Raw genomic sequence first — 20,136 nt, forward strand, 5'->3', positions numbered from 1 at the left:
ACTACAGCTCCCATCATTCTTGGCCATTGGCCATGCTGGTTGGGACTGATAGAAGTTGAAGTCCAACCAACCACATCTGTAGGGCCACGGTTTCTGCACCCCTGATATAGACAAAGGTGCATGTAAACTTCTACAACCACAGCATTGTTCACTGTCAACCTCTGTTTCAGAAGGCTGAACATTTGCTGCACACTCATGCATTTTTAAGCACTGCCAATTACCCTTTGTCCATAGATAAATTAAGAATGTATCCAGGCCCCTCCATTGCTTTGTGCTTATTTTTTTTTTTTTAATACAGCTCTCCACTTGAAGCATTTATTTTGTTAAAGTAGCTTGCTTTATCTCTGCCACACATGGAGCAATTGAACTCATTCCAATGACCCACTTGGTTACATCTGCAGTCCATTCTGTTGCTCTGTAAGAGTTCTGCTGGCCTGTGTTATATTAGTGTCTCAGGGTTATTCCCAGTTTATATCTCCCAGAACACTATGCCTACACATACTAGCTTCATTGCTTGTCTTCGTCACTTAGCTGTCTCTCCTCCTCTTTTTTCAATTGAGGGCCATGCACTCAGTGGTGTAGACATGATACGCATGGTAAGTTTCCAAAGAGGCCTCAGCATGTGAATGTGCACACAAAATCCTACACATACAGGTACTGTACAATTAAATAAGTAAAATTGGAAAAGCATGGGATAATAATGTTTTTCAGCACATTTATATTCACAGAAAAGTCTGATAACTCCAGAGTCATTTGGAAGTGGTCCATGAAACATTCTGACCCTTGTTCCACGCACCGTGGATTCTGGTGCTAGAAGAGCACAGGCAGGAGCTACTAAAAATCCCTTATTGTATAGCAATGGGTTTTCAAGACAGAGCAAACTTGGACTCCCCAGGCAAGCCAGATGGCACTATCCAGATGCCCACATCACCAGAACCAAAGGTGCCCCCGTCACCATGAAAAAGGCGGGCTCCAAGGCATTGAGAATAGTGGGAAGTGCACTTTAAGAGACTGAGGCAGGCAAGACACCACAGCCCAGCTTACTAGGCGATCAGCTCAGAGAGGCCCCGAGGCTGAAGCGGAGGCTGGGGAGGAAGGGGGCCAGGAGGCAGAGGCCCCTCTCTCCTCTCAACTGCCTCATTGGGGCAAGACCTACTGGGAATAATTGCTGTCATCACTAGGCCTGAGCTGTTTTGTTTCCACCACTCCTCTGCATCCATCCATTGATCCATTCCACGACATCCTCCATTGATAGGAAGGTATTCCTTTTTTCCTTTCCAGTTTTCTTTCTGTTCTGCTCTGTCTTCCCCACTAAGAAATAGATTCCCCCCCCCCAAGACACAGACATGTACATAGGTGTGTGTTTGGTTTTTTTCATAGCGTTTACCTTCTCATTAATATTAGCTATTTAATATAATTTAATATTAGCTATTTCTGCAAGCCTAACTTCAAAACAAACAAACAAACACACACACCAAGTGGGAGTACTCAAGGGTACATTTAAAACCCCTGTTGTGAAGGGATACAATTCTATAAACAGGTCACCCATTTCTTCCTTTTTCCCTTCTATAAATTGGGTATTCCTTTTCTTCCTTTTCCTTTTTTCCTGCCAATTTTGATTTCTATAAATAAATCCAGTCTATCCTTTTAACTCCATACTGTGACTTTGGGGCTTTCAGATACTGTCTATCCCTGACACTCTGGGTCCATGTTACCAGGTTTACTCCCAAATACTGCTGAGGTTTTACTATCCTGTCATTAGCAGAATTTAACAAGGAGTTCTGACAGTCAGAGTACTGACAATCTGAGAAAAAAAATGACTGGAACAGTGTAAGAGCTTCAGAAGCTCTGCATGTTCTAATCCATCCCAGGCTCCTTAAAGTTAAATGAAATAGGCTGGATCTTCACCGACCTTTTAAATATTATAAGCATGATATTAGATATATCATTCTAAAATGTCACAGGGCATACTGGTAAATTCAAAACGTTCCTTACCTTTTGTTTGTCCAAACACAGTTTCGCTACTGCCGGTTCTTGATTGCTCTGCAGCACCCTCTGGCATCACATTGTCATAATGCACTACAATATTAACATTACATGCAAAACACAATGTGTCCATCTTAACATTATAAACCATGTGTGTAGATCTGCCCATAGTGTCTGTTGTACAGTGAATGTGCAGGATGAGCCTACCAAGAAGAAGGCAGCTAGTTTCCTACTGAGGCCAGGCAAGGAGTAGTTAGTAGATACCAGGAGAGATGGTGACAACAACATGGAGAAAAATTGCTAAGACACTGACAAAGCATACATGCGCACAGAGAATGGCACTTTAAATTCAAGTTCTTACTACATTCCAAATAAGATGGTCAAGAGCAGCCCAATACTTTTTGTTGCCTAAGGCAAAAGACAAGATGGCACCCACCCCACATTTCCACACTCAAACGTTGACCAAACTGGATCTTATTTCAACATTGGCAAGGAGGGTTCAGGCAACCTACTAGGCCATATTCTCCATCCTCCTGTAACACCCTGCTGCTCCCCACCCTGCAGCATCTTCCACCTTACTCTACCTAATAGTAGGACTTGCCATGAAGCTAAGAAAGGTTATGGCAATGGCCTGATCTATGTGATCCTATTTCACGTGTGTGAGGCATTGCAAGGTCACTTTCTTTCTCAATATTCACACGATTGAGTAGTCTGGTGAAAATTTATACAGAACGTCCAACTTATCCTGCCCTTCTCATGATAGCCTTATGAGCACTTTTCTAAATGTGTTACTCCTTCAAGAAGGATCGCTTTCATTGTGCTTCTGCAAAGAATGCTGGAGGAATGCAATACTCTTCCCTGTAGTTAAGATGACAAACAAAAGAGCTTTGGTAGAGTTTGTTGATATGCATGCAGCTATTTTTGTCTCACTTCAGACAGGGTGCATGTGTTTTGCATAAAGAACCTGAGGGTGCATAACATTCCTATAGAACTGTATGTATAGTGTCCTATAAGTTGACGTCTTGGGAATGATGAATGTGTGTATCCCTATTGCTCCCTCTGGTAAACTAGTGAAAGCAAAATATACGCTGCTGTATAGCTGCTTGCCAGCAAGTCAGGAACTGACAATAAAGCCAAGGGAATACTGAATGCTTGCAATAGCGGTTGGCAGCACACCAAGATATCAAAATAATTAGCACATCTGAAATGCAAAGGGCAGAGACTGGATACATGATGGCAGTAACCACAATACAGCTTCATTCTGGAGAGAAATGACGCATTGTTAAGGAATGAGGCAAATATCCAGTGTTACTGCCAAAAATAAGGCAATAACAACATTTAGGCATACCAGTATTGAATACCAAACTGGACTGACTCCTCTTTCATTAGTCAGAGAACTGCTCAGCTACATGAATATACTTTATGGGGTTCTTAATTACTTAGGTGAGTACTAGAAAAGAAAAGAAAACCAAGATGCAAATAATAAATAAACCTTCCCTGTTAAATACAAGACTGAATGCTTCATTTTGAAAATCACAGTGCTGACAATTTCGTAGGGTTAAGTACCCCATAAGGACTGTGCTCATGTAAGCCATCTATATAATGTTGAATTAGGGCAAGATTTCAAAGAGGCCAGTCTAGAACTATTTTAGTAATCTAGAAATTAGAGTAACATAGATGGTTCCCTCCATTTCCATGAATGGCAATTCCATCAAAGGGTGATGGAATTAAGACTTTTTAATTCTTAACCTTTTCGATATTCCTGAAAATAATTCCAGAATTAACAAAAAACACAGTAGTAGTAGGACCATCCAACCAAGACTCTTAGGAAGACACTTAGAGCTCTGTGGAGATCTCCCCTCCAACTGAAGGCTTGAATGAATCTGCAGTAGTCCAAAGGCAGCCTGAAGAGCTCCATCTCAATAATTTTTCACCTGGGTCCCCCAAGCACCTCTCCTCCCACATCTCAAACCTTGCCTCATTCCCCAGTTCTACCACATCACCTCAGAACACAGAAGTGAAGGTGGAAGAGTCACAGGAGTACCTGTTTGATTGCTGGACAGTTTTCTTACCAGGCGTCTACGCAGGAGGGGGAGAATACCCAGTTGTAAGATACAACCTAGCAAAGGCCCGGGTAGAAAGAGACATGCCAATGACTATAGAAGAATCTCCTCTGAACCTTTTCTGGGTTATTCCCGTATTCCCTTTTGAGCTCATTAATTTACAGCTTCCATGCCAGATGCTGGTCATGCACAAATAGGTAGAACTGTATACAAAGGGCAATCCCTCTTCATATGTAGTGCTGGCTCCTTGCAAACAAATTTCTGCAATTTGTGAGCCAGAACATAGGATCATGCACTCTCTTCAACACCAGTTCCTCTCTCTTTTCCCTTGTTAGTCTTAACAACCTACATGAGAGATCGATAGCTCAGTAGTAGAGAGAGCACACTTTCATGTAGATCATTCATTATTTGGTATTGCTAATGATAAAGAAAGGCCCCTACTTCAGACCCTGGGAAGCTTGTGCAGGCCACAGAACAATGGAGTAGATAGGCTAATAGCCTGACTCATTATAAAGTAACTCCCAGCGTCTTGTTCTTAAGTAATAAATATAATTCTGTGCTGAGGAATTGTTTTAAAGAACAGAATTTAACAGGTACATAATATCTCTTTCACTCTCCCTCCCAAACCCACATTACAACTTATTCTGTCTTTGCAATTGTAGTAAGCCATAAGAAAAATATCAACAAAAATAAGGAGTATCTCAAGCATATGTCAAACTGTCTCTAGAAAACTCTTTGGCACCTATTGAAGACGATTCTTTTCCAACAAGCCTTTTAAGACAAGATTTCTTATCCCACTCTGTAGGTGTACTAGACTTGAAATTGTTGTTATGTGTGCTTTTATTGTTAAATTACTTTAAGTTGTTTTATGGAAGTGATTCATACATAAATAAAGAAATAAGCAAACTGCAAACCTTCAGCACACATTCCTCAACCTCAAAATAACACAGAGATTCTTGATTAAGTACCTTCCATTATTTACGTTTAAGAAACCGGGCATCTAGGTCATTGTTAAAACATTAAAAGCAAATCCAACAGTTAATATGTATGAGAAGAATTTAATTAGTTGTCCTCTTGCACCAGCACTTTAATAAGAAGTGGCTGTAGAGGACATTGCTGTCACAGCCCTGTTCCTGAGTCAAGAGTCAGAGGAGGATAAACTGGCTGCATTCTGCTGGACAACTTAACTGGGTGCCTGATCCTCAAGCAAATGCTCCAGTGCCCAGGGAACCTAAGCTAGGGCCGTCATGGATGCCTTCTTCAAAATCCATTTAGCCTGAGAAGTTACCTCCTTGACCACCAGACCTACTCAATAACACAGTGACCATACCAGTCTGGAGACTACAGAAAAGAGAAGAGGCGCTCTCCTTCATAGATTCAATCACAGAATTGTAGAGTTGGGAGCGACCACGAGGGTCATCTAGTCAAAGCCTAGGTAACGCAGGAAGCTTTTGCCTAATGTGGGACAATGCTCTATCCCATGCTAAGGGGTTGCCCCGATTCACATTCTTCAGGCAGGAGATGGAGCTCTGGTGGTGCAGACTGAATGGAGAAACTCACCTCTACCCTTTGTTTGAGTAAGCTGTTTGTTTGCTCTTCCTATCTTGTGGGAGCTTTCTACAGGTGGGGGCGGGATCAGGATTCTTATTTGAGATGCCTACACACTGATCAGGTCTATTGTGCTGCTTTTGGGAGGCTCAGGAAAAGCAGGACCCCCTTCTCCTACATTAAACGGCATCTGATGAAATTTGTTTGGTTGACGATCACAATGGATAATTGTGTAAACATATTCTAGAAATAATGCCTGATAGTAATGGAGAGGGGAAGCACAGGGTACACAGAGAGTACATTTTAAGGTTTCAGTCATGGTTGTACCTTATAAGAGACACAGGTTTGTATGGCATTTTAATAGTAGTTATGAACTGGTTGTTGTGTTCACATTACTGACTAATTTAATATTGGCTATGTTGAAAATCTTGTTAGGCATTTATGCATTGTTGGTGTTATAATCTTTGTCTATGGGAATCCTGTGGGCTTAGTTGGAATAAAGTTTGTGAATAATTAATGTGAACCAATTTTCTCTAGTTCAAATAATAATTATACCAAGAAATAAAGAAATACAGCAATGGTTTCCATTGTATCTTTGAGTAGCCACCCAGTGGAGTTCTTCTATGTGATCTGGAGGTTGGTCACTCCTGACAGGGGCCAGATCTCTGCAGTACACAGTGTCTAGCTGGAACTGGTTGACTTAGCACTTCCAGGATAAAGTTGCTTGGCTCTGCAGTGATGAAGATGCTGCTCTTGTGACAGTGTCAGCCAAGGTGTCCAATGAGTCATGAACCTATGTTGGGAGGTAATACTAAGCTAAACCATATTCCTTAGCTATTCTACAGGTCCATCACATATGATAGAAAGTTCCTTCCATATTATTACATTTCCAACAATCACCTGACTCCAGTGAGATCACAGTGGAGGCAGTGCAGCTGGTGGTGAGCCCATGGGACACCATCTCTTGGACTTCTGTTGCCCAAGGCAACTGCTTCAGCCTACCTTATGGATGGGCCAGCCCTGCTGATTAGGCAGCAGATCAAGGCAAGCATGTCCAAGGGAGCAATCACATCCACATCCAAGCCTCTTAGACCCCACATGGCTGTTAAAGTGAATGTGAATATGGAGAACTCTATATTGTTAAGGGTGCTCAAAGTTGTTAGGAGATAGAAGTACAATTCCCAGCACCTGTAACAAATTATAGTTCCTGGCATGATGTGTGTGGGGGGGGAGCACATTACAGTTTAAATGGTATAAGAGAGCTGTTGGTGTGGATGTGAATGGTAGGAAGCAGGCCCCATGAGGAACTGGTCATAAATAGGGCATCACACATCCACTCAGCTGCAAACCATTATTTATGGCAATATTTCCATACAGATGCCAACCATTTGGAGGGCATTTTTCTAGTTTGTTGTGAAAGACTGTGCCAAACCTAAGACTGGGTTTGAAATCCATAGAAAACTGACAAAACAGGGAAGAGAACTTCAACAATAACAGACTTCGCATACGAGAACAAAGGCAAAGTGGAATAATGGAAGCACACAAAACAAACTAAGTGATTATGAGAGGAAACAACCAAAGCAAGGCATCAAAAATAAAGGCAACATGTTAGTACAGATTGATCCAGGGCTGTAATTCAATGAAGCTGCCTTATCTATTGACTTGCTGCGTAGTTTGTGTGAATTGCTGTCGTTGGTCCACTTTCCAACCTGCACAAGTATTATAAAGACAATTATATCCTATCTGAATAGTTTTTGAAGCCTCTGGTTGGAAATGACTGTGTAAAAGCTAGGTGCTATTACAGCTGGAAATTGTCAAAACATGATGTGATTTTGTTCCCTGTTGCAGATGCAGTCTCCTTGAATTGCTGTGTAAAGTAAGCCACTCTTGTGTTGAAAGATGCTCTCTCCCCCCTCTCTCTTTTTGCTATTGCAGGGAGCATTTCTGCTTTCCGGTCTGATAAAAGCCGTCCTGCCAACCTAGCTTGGCAAATTTTTCATACTGAGGTTGCTTTTGCATTCTTTAAGAGCAGCGACTGTGCTATAGAGCATCTGAAGATGTAAGCATTTTTTGGCACAAAGGAATCAAAGAGAAGTTATGATAATCATTGAAGGTTCAGAAATCCATGGGAAACCAGAAGAGTGCACACAGGCTGGGATAATTGTGTCTGTATAATACAAATGGAAATCTGTTTAAAAGTGTCTGGGAGTTACCAGGTGAATCTATTTTATTTTTTTGGTTTGTGTAAAAGGAGTCACTTATGTAGATAGCAAGGAATTTCTCTACTTGCATTTCCAATATTATATATTGAGCGGTGGAGAGGTGTATTATTTTTAATTACGTGTGTATGTGTGAGTGAGAATTAACAGCAGTTATTATCTGCTTCCTCTTCTCTTCCAGCAAGAATTATGGACAGTTTTCTACCAGTACAGTTGAGGTTGCATGCAGTTTTTATGCTCAGGTAACCAATATTTCTAAGGATCACACTGAATTATACCTGGTTTGGGGGCGGGGGCTGATTCAGATGTTGCACCACTTTTTATACTTGCCAGCATCTATAGTTGTGAGGTGGGCATAACATGTCAGTGGAGAGTCTATAGACTTCTGCTATACCATGGTCTCAAAGATTCCAAAATGTTAAAGTCTGTGTGCTTTCTTAGCGCACATTGTATGATGCTTATACGAACAATGAGCTTAGTAATACAAAAATGGTTGGAAGTCTTCCATGTGAGCATAGAAAGCAGTTTGTGAGTGCAGATGGTAATGTTTGAACTGGCCTTTATAATGTCACACAAGGTAGGCTTGATTTCATAGAATCATAAAACTCCAGAGTTGGAAGGGGCCCCTGAGGATCGTCTCATCCAACCCCCTGCAATGCTGGAATCTCAACACGTTTCCCCATCCAATTTGAAACCATACCAGACCCTGCTTAGCTTTGCAAATGTGCTAGCAGTGTTGTTGCTTCACCACATTTGCAGGCACCATTAACAAAAAGAAAATATTTAGTGATTTGAGACAATAAACATATACAAGTCAAGTCAACATAGAATGCAACCAAGAGCCATGTACCAATAGTATTACTCGTAATGGCTTCACTTTTTTCACTTTCATAAGATCTAAAGGGTATTACAGTGACAGGTTAACAAATCTATACTGTTGACACTTTGCAACAGGAGTACAGAACCTGTGATCACCCAGATGTGATTGGACTGCATCTCCCATCATCCCTGACCATTGGGAGTTGGACTCCAACCAGCAACATCTCTATGTCTGCAAGTTCCCTACCCTTATTTCACACACTGTTTGGCTGTAGGTTAAGAAATTTCCTGATTATGCAGTGACCAATTACATTATACACTCAATTACTTACCTAGGCATTAGTATTCCTAGCAAGGCTTACTGGCCATGCCAGACATTACTTGCTCTCTGCATGCCTATGATTTGGGAAGTGTACCAATTAGTTATCTGGGATGAGATGATCATTCAAATATAATGATCAAAATGAAGGTTACACAAATTGATTCTGGACAGGCTGTGCTTCATTTGTTTACTTGAAGTTTTGAAGAGTTCCCAATACATAATCAAGGCTGAAATGAAACCAGTTCTCACACACCAGCAGAACTAACACAGGTTGTACTGAGGGTATCTTCCTTCTCCAAGCCTGCCCAAGGACTAGAAAAAATGGCAAAAAGCTATGATCGTGTTGGACTATGTATTTGGCACTGTGAGCTTCAGTGGAAATGTATACCAGGCTGGTGAGACATCACTAATAGCATTAAAAGCACAATTGCCCTGCTGCCATATACTTTTTAACCAATAAAGCTGCTAATGGTGGAACCCAATGGCACAAGTATTTCCCTGTTTCATACCACAATATTGAAGCAATCTGAAGCATGCTTATTTGGGAGTTAAATCCCTTAGAATTTAGTGGAGCTTGTGTGTGACTTAGCAGGATCTTAAGGTGCATTCTTAAGCATCTTAACAATATGATCCTAACAATGTTTCTTCATAAGTAAACCCCACTGAATTCAGTTGTATGTAGTTCTGAGTAAGAAACCTAGGCCAGCAGTCATACTTGAAAATAAAGTTGTATTTAAATTGGTGGAACTTCATTCTAAGTAAATGTGTTAATCTGGGTGTCTGAACAAATGAAAGCACCCTATTAACATTTCATGGATGTGTTTCTAGTATGTCAATTATGCCAAGTTATATAGACACAAATCCTTGATGGCTGCTGCACACTGCAGAACTCCTGCCCTTAGGCTCTCAGACACTAATATTATTTCTTTAAAACATTATTTGTGTGGCTTGTATTTTTATTTGAATAATTTATATGCTTTTACTTTGAAGAATTGCAACTGGTCCCTAGCCCTCCTTTTTGGTGGGCTAGCAATCAAAATAATGTCTTTTAAAAGTGGGTGCATAGTGAATGTAATAATAATGACTTTCTAGAAGTTTTCCTTGGTTCTGTATTTACTCATTTCTATATTTTGCATTACACAACTTACACAAATTGGGGAGCTTGATTGTTGCCTTTTCCCATTTCAACACACTTCTGTTGGGCTGAACATTCTGGGTTGCATCCAGTCATACTTGGAGATCAATGAGATCAATAGTCCTAAGTTATTGTAATGTCCGAGTATGACTTAGCTGAATACAGCTAACTCTCCTAAATTTCCCTGACGAGGTGCTAGTTAAGCCTGTTTTAGGGTTGCCATATTTCAAAAGGTAAAAACTAGGACACCCCAAAAGTTGTTGAGTGTTTTAGGAAACCACCGAAATTGTTGAACTTTTTAAAGGAAAACCCAAAAGTTGTTGAGCTGTCTTTTTATTAAAACACAAAAAACCCGTGATTTTTTGGTATATTTGCCGAAGATCCAGGACAAACCGCCACCCAGATGTCACTTCTGCCTTTGAAATCCTGGTAATGTCTGGGAAAATCCGGACATATGGCAGCCCTAGTTTTTAAGTACCTGCAAATCAGAACATTCCTGTGCCTGTATCTGGACTATGGATCTGGGATGCCTAACATTGTTCCCCTGTCACTAACAGAGAAGCCAAAGCACATTCTCACAATCTCTTTCATTTTATATGCGTATATGGCAAGTATGGGAAACATGTGGCCGTACAGGTGCCTTTGGACTCCAGCTAGTGTTGGTCGGGCAAAATAAAGAACAGGTTGGGCAAAATACAGGACAGGACAGGGTGGGGGGAGGGATTGAGGGGCTAAAAATTACTTCACTGGGTAGAGAAATGACTTCAAAGAAATCAATTACAATGGCACATGGGGGTTACAGTGGTTTATTCAATGAAAACAACAAAAGCACTCGCTCTCTGATCCACCTGCCTCTGTCTGTGCATAAACTCCTTCCCAATCCCCCCTGCTCTCCACTGGGTGGATGGACAGACCAGGCCCGTGCAACACCCCTCTTTCTCCAGGACTTACCCTCTGCCCGCAAAAAAACCCTCTCTCTCAAACTCCTCCTCCTGGCCCACCCCACTCTCTGCTCACCACCCCACAATAACTCTTGCTCTCATTCTCCATCTCATGGACCCACCCTCCCCATACAAACTCCTGCTCAGGCTCTCCCTCTCCTCTCCCACCGGATCCAACCTCTGCTTGCACAATTTTGAGGATGAGAATGAGCTTAAATACATGAAAAAACGGACGGGTGGCAACCCTAACTCTCTCTCCCATCATCCCTGTCCGTTAGCCATGCTGGCAGGGGCAGATGGGAGTTGGAGTCCAACAACATTTGGAAAGTCACAGGTTCTCTATTCCTGGCATACAGGGTAGCTAACTTGGTACCTTCAAGATTTTGCTATTGCTTCCATCATACCTGACCACTGGTCATGCTGGCTGGGGCTGATATGTATAAGTTCCCAGGTTCAATACCTGGAGCTACTTGTTCAAGGACTTGAGGTAGCAAGGCTTAAAAAGACTGTGTGTGCTTGAGACCTCGGAAGAGAGTTGTTGCCAATTAGAAGAGTCTGTACTCAATTTAATGGCATGCTATAAGGCAGGTTGTAAAGTGCTTCTGCCATTTTAGGGGTATTTGTGCAATGGGATATATGTAGAAGGTAATGTTTTACAGAACTATGATATTGCAGGGAATATCCATCCTAGGCATGGCTATCCTAGAAGCATTTTGAGGTGTTTGATAGCGTCTGGCACTTGGGTGTTCATTTGTTTTTACTGCCATGGAGCAGTGGGGTGCCTTGTTGTATAGGATTCTGTGAGAGGCCGCTTGTTCTGTGGGGCTTAGAAGCTCTTTTATGGAGATGTGAGAGGCACCACGTGTGCGACAGAGATGCTTTTCAAAACAAATCTGCAAGGTGCCTGCGATCTTATAGTGGGGTTCTTGAAGCTGTACATGTGCCAGTCAGGTAGGCTGGTCTAACTGTAACACTGGGAAATGAAGGCTGGGTACACACCCTTGTTTACTCTGCACCCAGTGTGCTTCCAACAGTGGCTTGGGAAGCAGTGTACACATGACGTTTGCCACAATCCATATCTGTTCTGTTGTTTTCCTTATCATGTTTTTAATATTCTGTTGGGAGCCACCCAGGGTATTATTATTATTCCTTATGAAATACTGCATTTCGATGCACTTTCCCCACAAACTACCTTCAACTCAACTTGAGGAAAAGAACAATCTAGCTGTGTTTTAAACCAGTCATGTTTACACAAAATAATGGATGCAGTCCTAAACTCCACTTACCAGGGAATAAGCTTAATTGAATTAAAAAGGATTTACTGCTGAGTACACATGGCCAGGATTTCAGTGTAAATTACCAAGAAACTGCTGCTGTTTTCGTTTTTTGTAATGTTCAAGACCAGAAGAGTTTCTAGAAAAAATAAATATAAATGATAAGCCGAGATATGTCCATAGACATTTTAAACCAACAAGCAGTTTGCATGCCCACCCCCAGTGTTTATTTACAAAACATGAAGAAAAAGCCCTGCCCCCTTCCAGGTATGCTAACAAAATCTTAACCAAGCATCTACATCCCCCCCTCTGCTTTGCTCACCCCGGTTATTTTGAAACGATTACCAGTCAGAATGAGATTTGAAGCAGCGATTGCTCTGCTCAGACCTCAGGCTCTTAGTCTCTGCAGAGGAAGCATCTACTGCTACCCCACAGAGGACGCCCGCCGTGCCGCGCCCCCCTTCCTATGCCAATTCGGATTAGACTACACCCTGCAGCAGACGTGTTAATCCGATACTTCTTCCCACCAGTTTCCTCGCCCGTTACCCAACGACCTGAGCCGCCGGAGAGACTACACTTCCCAGCATACACCTCGGCCGCTCCGCGCTCCGCTCCAGTGTAGCAGGATTTTCCCTGTGGATTGCGCATGCCTAGCCAGACGTGGCAGCAGCAGCAGCCGCCAGAGCCAGCAGCTCCTCGTTCTGCCAGCGCGAGCGGCAGTCGGTGATGGGTCTGGCGGGGCGCAGCTTTGGGAGGACGAAGTGCTTCGCAGGGAGGATGTTGCTGCTGGCCCTCTTGGTAAGTGGCTGTTGCTGGGAAGCGGCTTCTGCTGCGGAGGGGCGTTTCGTGAAGGACGCGCGGGGCGGCGGAGGGCGGGGGCGAGCTGTCCGGGGCACTTGGGCTGGTACACTGGTTCTGCTGGTGGTGGTGAGAACTGGTGATTCTGGAGGCGCCGGGCTCCGTGTGTGCTTGCGTGTTTGCACACAGCTCGCCTGTCAAAGTGAAAGCGGCAGGCTCACATTGCTTAGGTGGCAGAAGTTAAAACTTCTTCGGCCTTTGGAAAGCGGGCGGGCGGGCGGGCAGGCGGGGTTTATGTATGTGTGTGTGTGCAAATACCTCACGAGAGGAGCCGTTGCTTGCAAAGGCTCGCGCTGCTTTCCTTTCCTTTGCTGCCTGCCACGCTTGCGAGAACCCCGTGGCCGGTTGTTGGTGAGTTGGAGGAAACCCGGCTGCTCCAAGGCAGGCTAGTTGCCGGCTGATTTATGCCTCCACTGCCACTTAACGCTCGGGTCCTTTATCAGTCCCGAGCTCAGGTTCTCCGGCTGCATGTTTTACATTGCTGTTTCTGGGATGATTATACAATATTTCCTGTAGAGCAGCATTGTTACTATTTCTCTCTCTAAGTCAGTTCTTGGTATGAGCTTTCGTGTGCATGCACACTTCTTCTGAAGAAGTGTGCATGCACACGAAAGCTCATACCAAGAACTGACTTAGTTGGTCTTTAAGGTGCTACTGGAAGGAATTTGTTTTGTTTTGACTATGGCAGACCAACACGGCTACCTATCTGTAACTATTTCTCTCTCTGTCTCTCTTGAGATTCTACAGTAGGTAGGTGTAAGTCATTCCCCTACTCTGTGAGGAAGGAGAGAGAAGTGTTGGCGACAATGTTTGGGTTAGTTCAAATGGTTAGCTCTGAACTAAATTTTTGTGCAGAATATCAATCGACCTATTTCCTTTCCCCTTTTCTTTTTTAAATAGAAATAAAAGCAACGAACTGAATGTGCCGTGGTGAAACAAGACTTCTTCTGTAGTTCAATATTTCAGGGGTAAATAGAATGTAACTGTGTAATCCTATTCTACTCCAAAGCAAGTCCGTTGAGTTCAGGGAGACTTGCTCCCAGGGAAGGACAGCAGCCTAAATACTGTTTGCTGAACAACCTGCTCTCAGAAAATGGGTTCAAGAGTGAAATGAGCACAGACAGGTCCTCTGCATGTTTACTCAAAGGATAAACCCCACTGGGACTCTCTCCCAAGTGCATACAGGCTGGGTTGCTACCATATACATCTTGCAATTCTAGGTGTGGCTATTCTGAAGTGTGTCTTGCTGAGTAAATTGGGACTCATTCCCTAGTCATTGTGTTTAGGATTGCAGCCTTCATTTTTGTGAAAAGAATAAAAGTCACAGAGTTAGGAGATAAGATGACTTGAGAGATGTGTGTATATATAGCTCAGTAACGTATAAATATTTCCTTTTCAGAGGTGGGTTGAGGAAGGATGGAGGGTTGACACTTAAGGCTCACATGGGTGCTCAAATTCCTGTGACCTTGCTTGCAGTGCAATGCACTTATCATTGTTTGCTTTCCACTTCCCTTAATTCTCTTGTGTTTTTCCTACCACTGTTTCAAAACAGAAACATTTTTTTAAAAGTGTTTTTCCATTTCCACTGGAATTTTGCAGACTTCCCTTATGGCTCCTCTCAACTCTCAAATGCCTACTGTTATCCCAGAGAAGAATCTGAACTGTCTGTTGTCAATAATAAATCATTTCCATTTTTAGTGCTTGGAAGACATGGTTTGGGCTATCCACATTAGTCTGACATACCAGATTATTTTAGGTTTTGCAGTAAATGGTTTAAACTCAGACTTCATCCATTCATGGTGAAATGTAACTTGGATTCCTTATAGAGGATGATTATATGGATATGACTGGGTGGCATTAAAATCATGAGCTTGAGAATTCTCAGATCTCTGTATGCATAGGTACACTTTGCACAATATGAGTTCTCCTTGAATGTGCCGAGAGAAAAAAGAGAGAGGAAACCTTGAAGTTTTGGGCATTGAGTGGGAAAGCTTTATGACAGCACATTCAGAAATATCTAGGTATGGTATAATTTAAATGGATGCTGTACCACAAATGGTTTAATAACACTAGCTGCTAAAGTGGAGCTTTTTTCTGTGGTGGGAAAAAAGCTTTTACAACTCTTAATTGATTCTTTAAAGAGGCTTAACATGAATAAGTCAGAAGGTTGTTTAACATGAATGCTTGCATAAATACTTCTTTTCATTTACCCTGTGAAATTAGACTTTCTTCTTTCCCCTGACAAATAATCATAACCTAGGTAAGTTCTTAATTTTCTTACACCTGCTCAGTCAGTCAGATGTGGACTTCTGAAACAGAGTGACATGATAGCAGTGCATTAATTTGCCTGCAACAAACAAAATGTATAATTGTGGTTGTGTTGCCATCCCCCCCCCCCCGCTCCCTTCCCCACCAATCCTTATTTGCAACCCCCACTCAACTGTCTTGGTGTGATGGACACAAATGCTGTGCCATTCATGGAAAAAGAGCTGGGTGGTTGGTTTTCACTGACCTCTTGCTTCTGACACACTTTTATTGGCTTTGAAGGAAAAACTCAAGCAACAATGCCCTCGCACACAGGTGGGGGATTTCATGATGGAAGGGTCCCTTAATAGGAGTCCTGTAGATAGAAAACTAGAAATTTGGGGAGAAGGCTCAAACTGTGTATGTGTGTATGTGTAGGGAAGAGTGTCTATTCTGAAGTGGCACAGTCTAGATACAGCTTTACTATCTCATCTGCTGTTTGGGATAATGCTAAATTAATTTCAACTGAGAAAGACTGAAACTTTTGGGCAAAGAAAGAGCCTGTGGTTATTGCTTGCAATGTTACTATATTAGGTTAACTTAACACAAATGTGCATATGTCCAACAGGAAGTGTTATATGAATTTTGGTTTCCTGCTAAGAGTACACATTCTTCCAGTCAGCTTCCAGAGCTTTGCAGAAAGTCTTAATTGAAAAAGGATTTTGTTTAATCATTTCCAAGTGGTTGGTATTTACTTCCCACCCTCTTTTAGTATCACAGTTTGATGTGCCTCCTGGACCTGGATTTGTACTGTTTAGCCTTATTACTGCTTCCCGACTCTCCTTTTCCTATTGCATGTGGGAACTGATTTTCTTGTTCTAGATCTCCCAAGTGCAGACAGGTTGCCCTATTTGTATGGTGGTAGAACTAATAATAAAATAAAGGTTTATTTTTCCTTATAAAAACATAACTACATTTTGTTACCCAACTGGATTCCCCCCACCCCCCCAAGAAAAGATTCACTTTTGCTTGTAGAATATAGTACTAGTATAGTTTGGTTTTGAGAGAAGGTGGGTTAAGCCTTCTTGAAAGAGTCAGAATGATGTAAGTTTGCTCCTCCAGTTTCCAACTTGTGAAATGCTTCTGGATATGGGTCAGTTTGGTATTTTGGGGTGGGGGGGTGATTGATGGGTTGGATCCTATTACTACGTAGGATAGGAGTTGGATTTATCTGGACTTTCAGTTCCTTCCATCAAATTCTGGCAGAACTATTTTTTTATAAAAAGGTTGGCGAAAGTGGAGCTACTTGATGCATGATGGAATGGTGTTGTTTTTCAACATAGGGCGTCCACTATCATCTGTATGACTCAGATAGTCTTCTGTAATGGCTATTTTACAGTCCTCCATGCTGTTCTTTCATCCTGTATGTTTCAATGCCTGCCAGGTTCTGCAGTTTTTGTTAAAAAGATTCTCCTGTACCCTGAACCAGGAATCAATACCCTATCCCAATATTAATATTTGCTACTGATCTCTCTTCTTGAAAGGGAACATCATCTACCTTTTCCATGTGCAAAATTCCCACTGTGGCCTTTTGTTTTTAGGATTGTTCAAGATCTGTTCTCAGACATGCAAGTCCTGTCGCTCTTCTCATAACCCTTTTATTGCAGTCTTGCCCTTTCTGAAATGAGGTGAATATTACATGATAAGGTTAAATTACACGATGCTATTGCAGATTATCCTTATTATTCTCTATCTTCTTTGTCTAGCCCCAGATTTCCTTTGCTACTCTTATGCTTGAGCTTAGGTTGGTTCAGCCAATTTCGCTCCAACAATGTATACAATTAAATGCTACTTCTGAATTGTACTGTTTTGAATTTATATACCTGTATTAGCTTGGCATCATTTTGTAACAGATTTAGCTTTTTATAATTTAATACATATTTGATACTCTTGCTGCATCTTGTACAGTGGTGCAGGTCCTGTTTGTAAGGCAGTAAAACAAATTAAATTGTTGCTATTAAAAAGTCCTCAAATATGTGTATGTATTTGTAACTTTTCATTTACAGGATTGCACACTGAGTGCAATATTAAGTATATTCAAGCCTTTTCCCCTCCCTACCCCAAATTCTTGCAGGTTCTGAGGATTACAACTGGCAATTTAGGAAATGATCTGGAACAATTGTTCTCTCCTCTTCTTGTCTAACAAAAAATTGTGGCATGGGTGGGGAAGTCTATCACTTATTGCCATGTGCTCAAGTGGGTGATCTGCAACTAGACAATCATTGAGTGACTTATAGTACAGTCCTGTCTGTATGGCTACTTAGACCCTCCTAGCTAAGCTATGCCACACAAGTGTTCAAGCTCCTAGGGAGGACATTGTAGCGAGTGTTTGAAATTCCTCAGGTGTGTTTTGCTACTGGCGCAGGTCCAATTGCTATTACATGGAGATCTTCGGGCACCAGGTTGGTGACCACAGTTTAAACAACTCTGCCTTAGTCTATGGTTAATACCATTTCCATTTCCACTGTGTGTCTTTCTCCTTGCATACTGGCACAAGTGACTTATAAGGGCAAGCTACAGTCAAGCAGTGTAGTTAAGATCATAGAATTGTAACATTGGAAGCAGTGTTAGAAACTGGGATATTTGCCACATGGCTCCTGGAACCTGGGTTACAGGCGGAAAAACATAATGGCTAGGTTATTCCAAGGCTTGCGCAATCTTGCTAAGCCAAGGTTTGGCTTAACATGTCATGTGAACCAGGTCATGGAGTTTGCTTTCCAAGTTTGCTTAGGATTGCAGCTTTAATTTAAAGTAGCATGTTATTTATGCACAGGATTCTTTTCCCCTTTATTGCTTCTTGCTTTTGTTGGTCTTTTGTTTTCACCATGTGGAAATATGCGTTGAGTGTTTGCATATAGTCTCACTAAAAGGGCATTATCCTCCTGTGTTCTTGGCTTGAGATCATGTAGTTGGAGAAGCTAATTGAACTGCTGAATATGACTGCTACTTCTCTACAGGCAAAAATATTTAACCCAAAAGCTTAGAATCTGACTTTGAGGAGCCTTAGTGCTCAGTCACTTCCATAATTATTGTGTGTTCTCCTGCTTGGAGTCAGGCCTTGAAGTTGTTTTATGCTGGAGGACACCTTCTGCCAATTAAGCTTTCGGCTATTTGTCCGATGTAGGAAATAAAATGCTTTAAAAAGAAGAAGACACTAAACTGCAGCCTTCTTATTCTTGGCTTTCTTCTTCAAAAACAGAATGTACTTGAAGTAGAACTTGACAGTTATGAATTTTTCAGCGGGGGGTGGGGGGTGGGAGAGCTTTGTTTTGAAATGTTTATTCAAAGGCTTTTTTAACCTCTCTCTGAGGATGACAAAACACAGTAAGTCCTGGTTGCAGCACAGCAGATTTTAGTTTTAAGTTCTTGAAGTATCTCAGTAGAAAATAAACTGAGGAGTGGAATGGTTCCAAGGAAAGTAGAATCTGGAATCCTGGAACATGAGTCTGTGTGTATATCAGGATGGTTTATATCTACTGACATCCTTCCAGTACATAAGAGTTAGCTAAAATGACTCCTGAAGAACCTTTCAACTTTAGTTTAATGTCATAGCTTGCTTGCTTGCATCCATTCTTCCAGCCGACTCCCATCCTCCCTCAGTGATGATAAACTCCCACCTCACCAATTGAACAGCAACTTGTTGTCTTGCTTCTTGAGCCCCTGATTTGGCAGAACATCTGTAAAGGAACTGAGGGTGTTCTCTTGAGGTTCTGCTGTGCTCTTATTAGATTCCTCTGACGTAGTTGCTTTGTCTCTCAAAGTGAGGGGAGATAGTAGAGTTTCCCCCTCAACCCTACAGGCCACTCACCAAAGATAAACACAGAAGCAAAGTACAGAAACTTCACAGGGATACACAGGCAACCAAACTTCCCTCGCTGAAGAAATAAAAGCAGCTGAGTAGTACAGACAAGAGGGGGGAAATGGCATGGCACAATGCAAAAGAGGTAAGAAGTTGATGTTTGCTTCTCTTTAAATGCCAAGAGGAGTGATGGTATTCCTGTGCCCACAATTTCCTTATTTTTCTATTTGAGTGGATTCATACAGCCATTTGAGGTGATGGCTGATGTAATGAAGCTATTACAATTGCTGGGTGTGTGGGGAGAGTGTTTCCCCAAACTTTGACATGTTCTGCAAGGTGATAAATTGCTTGCCTCCTTGTGTATGTTTCTGAGATTTTTCAAGTAGTGATTGTGATGTTGACATGTTTTGAGATTTGCTGGAGCAGTCGTAGGTAATGGCTTCAAACATTTCAGCTGCCATCTTGAAATGGTCATGTGAACTTACCCACTGAATCTCAGAACTATGAACACACTTTTGAAAAGCCGACTGAGTGCTAGGAAGGAAGTTGACTCCTGAGACTCAAAGCTGAAAAACAAAGTGAATGATAGAGCGGCAGGTTCTGGCCTGGAAGAACCTAAAGTTCTGTAAACTATCACAACTATTTTAAAAGAAATGTTACATTTTGAACGTGAAACATGCAAGTAGATATCATTGGCTACAGACAGATTCCAGTGGCAGTGCGTGCCAGTCTTCTTGAGTGACTGACTTAGAGCTTGTATGGTAGCCTCTTCATACAGAAGATATAGGGAGAATATCTAATGACCACTTTCCCATTAAGTAAAAAAGTACAAAGCGACCATGGTTAGGAAAACATTAAAAGATACTAC

At 41.9% G+C, this 20,136-nt stretch overlaps 1 protein-coding gene and 1 long non-coding RNA gene across 3 annotated transcripts in view; one reads left to right on the forward strand and one right to left on the reverse strand.

Moving 5' to 3' along the window:
- Window positions 1-12,335: 12,335 nt before the first annotated feature.
- On the reverse strand, window positions 12,336-12,945 carry LOC309348776. The gene is made up of 2 exons (XR_014159547.1): window positions 12,835-12,945; window positions 12,336-12,446 (listed from the first exon to the last, which is right to left on the reverse strand). It is a non-coding gene; the product is annotated as an uncharacterized lncRNA (long non-coding RNA).
- Window positions 12,946-12,976: 31 nt separating this feature from the next.
- Window positions 12,977-20,136, forward strand: part of PDIA5 (protein disulfide isomerase family A member 5) — a gene marked incomplete at its 5' end in the record, with an annotated part of 150,625 nt that continues 143,465 nt past the window's right edge. For both annotated transcript variants that reach the window (XM_081872193.1, XM_081872195.1), the window contains one exon: window positions 12,977-13,105. In XM_081872193.1, coding sequence (XP_081728319.1) covers window positions 13,034-13,105 — 72 coding nt within the window. The remainder of the gene's footprint in view (window positions 13,106-20,136) is intronic.

This window comes from Podarcis erhardii (assembly GCF_964252035.2).
Source record: "Podarcis erhardii genome assembly, chromosome: 1".
NCBI classification, from domain to species: domain Eukaryota; kingdom Metazoa; phylum Chordata; class Lepidosauria; order Squamata; family Lacertidae; genus Podarcis; species Podarcis erhardii.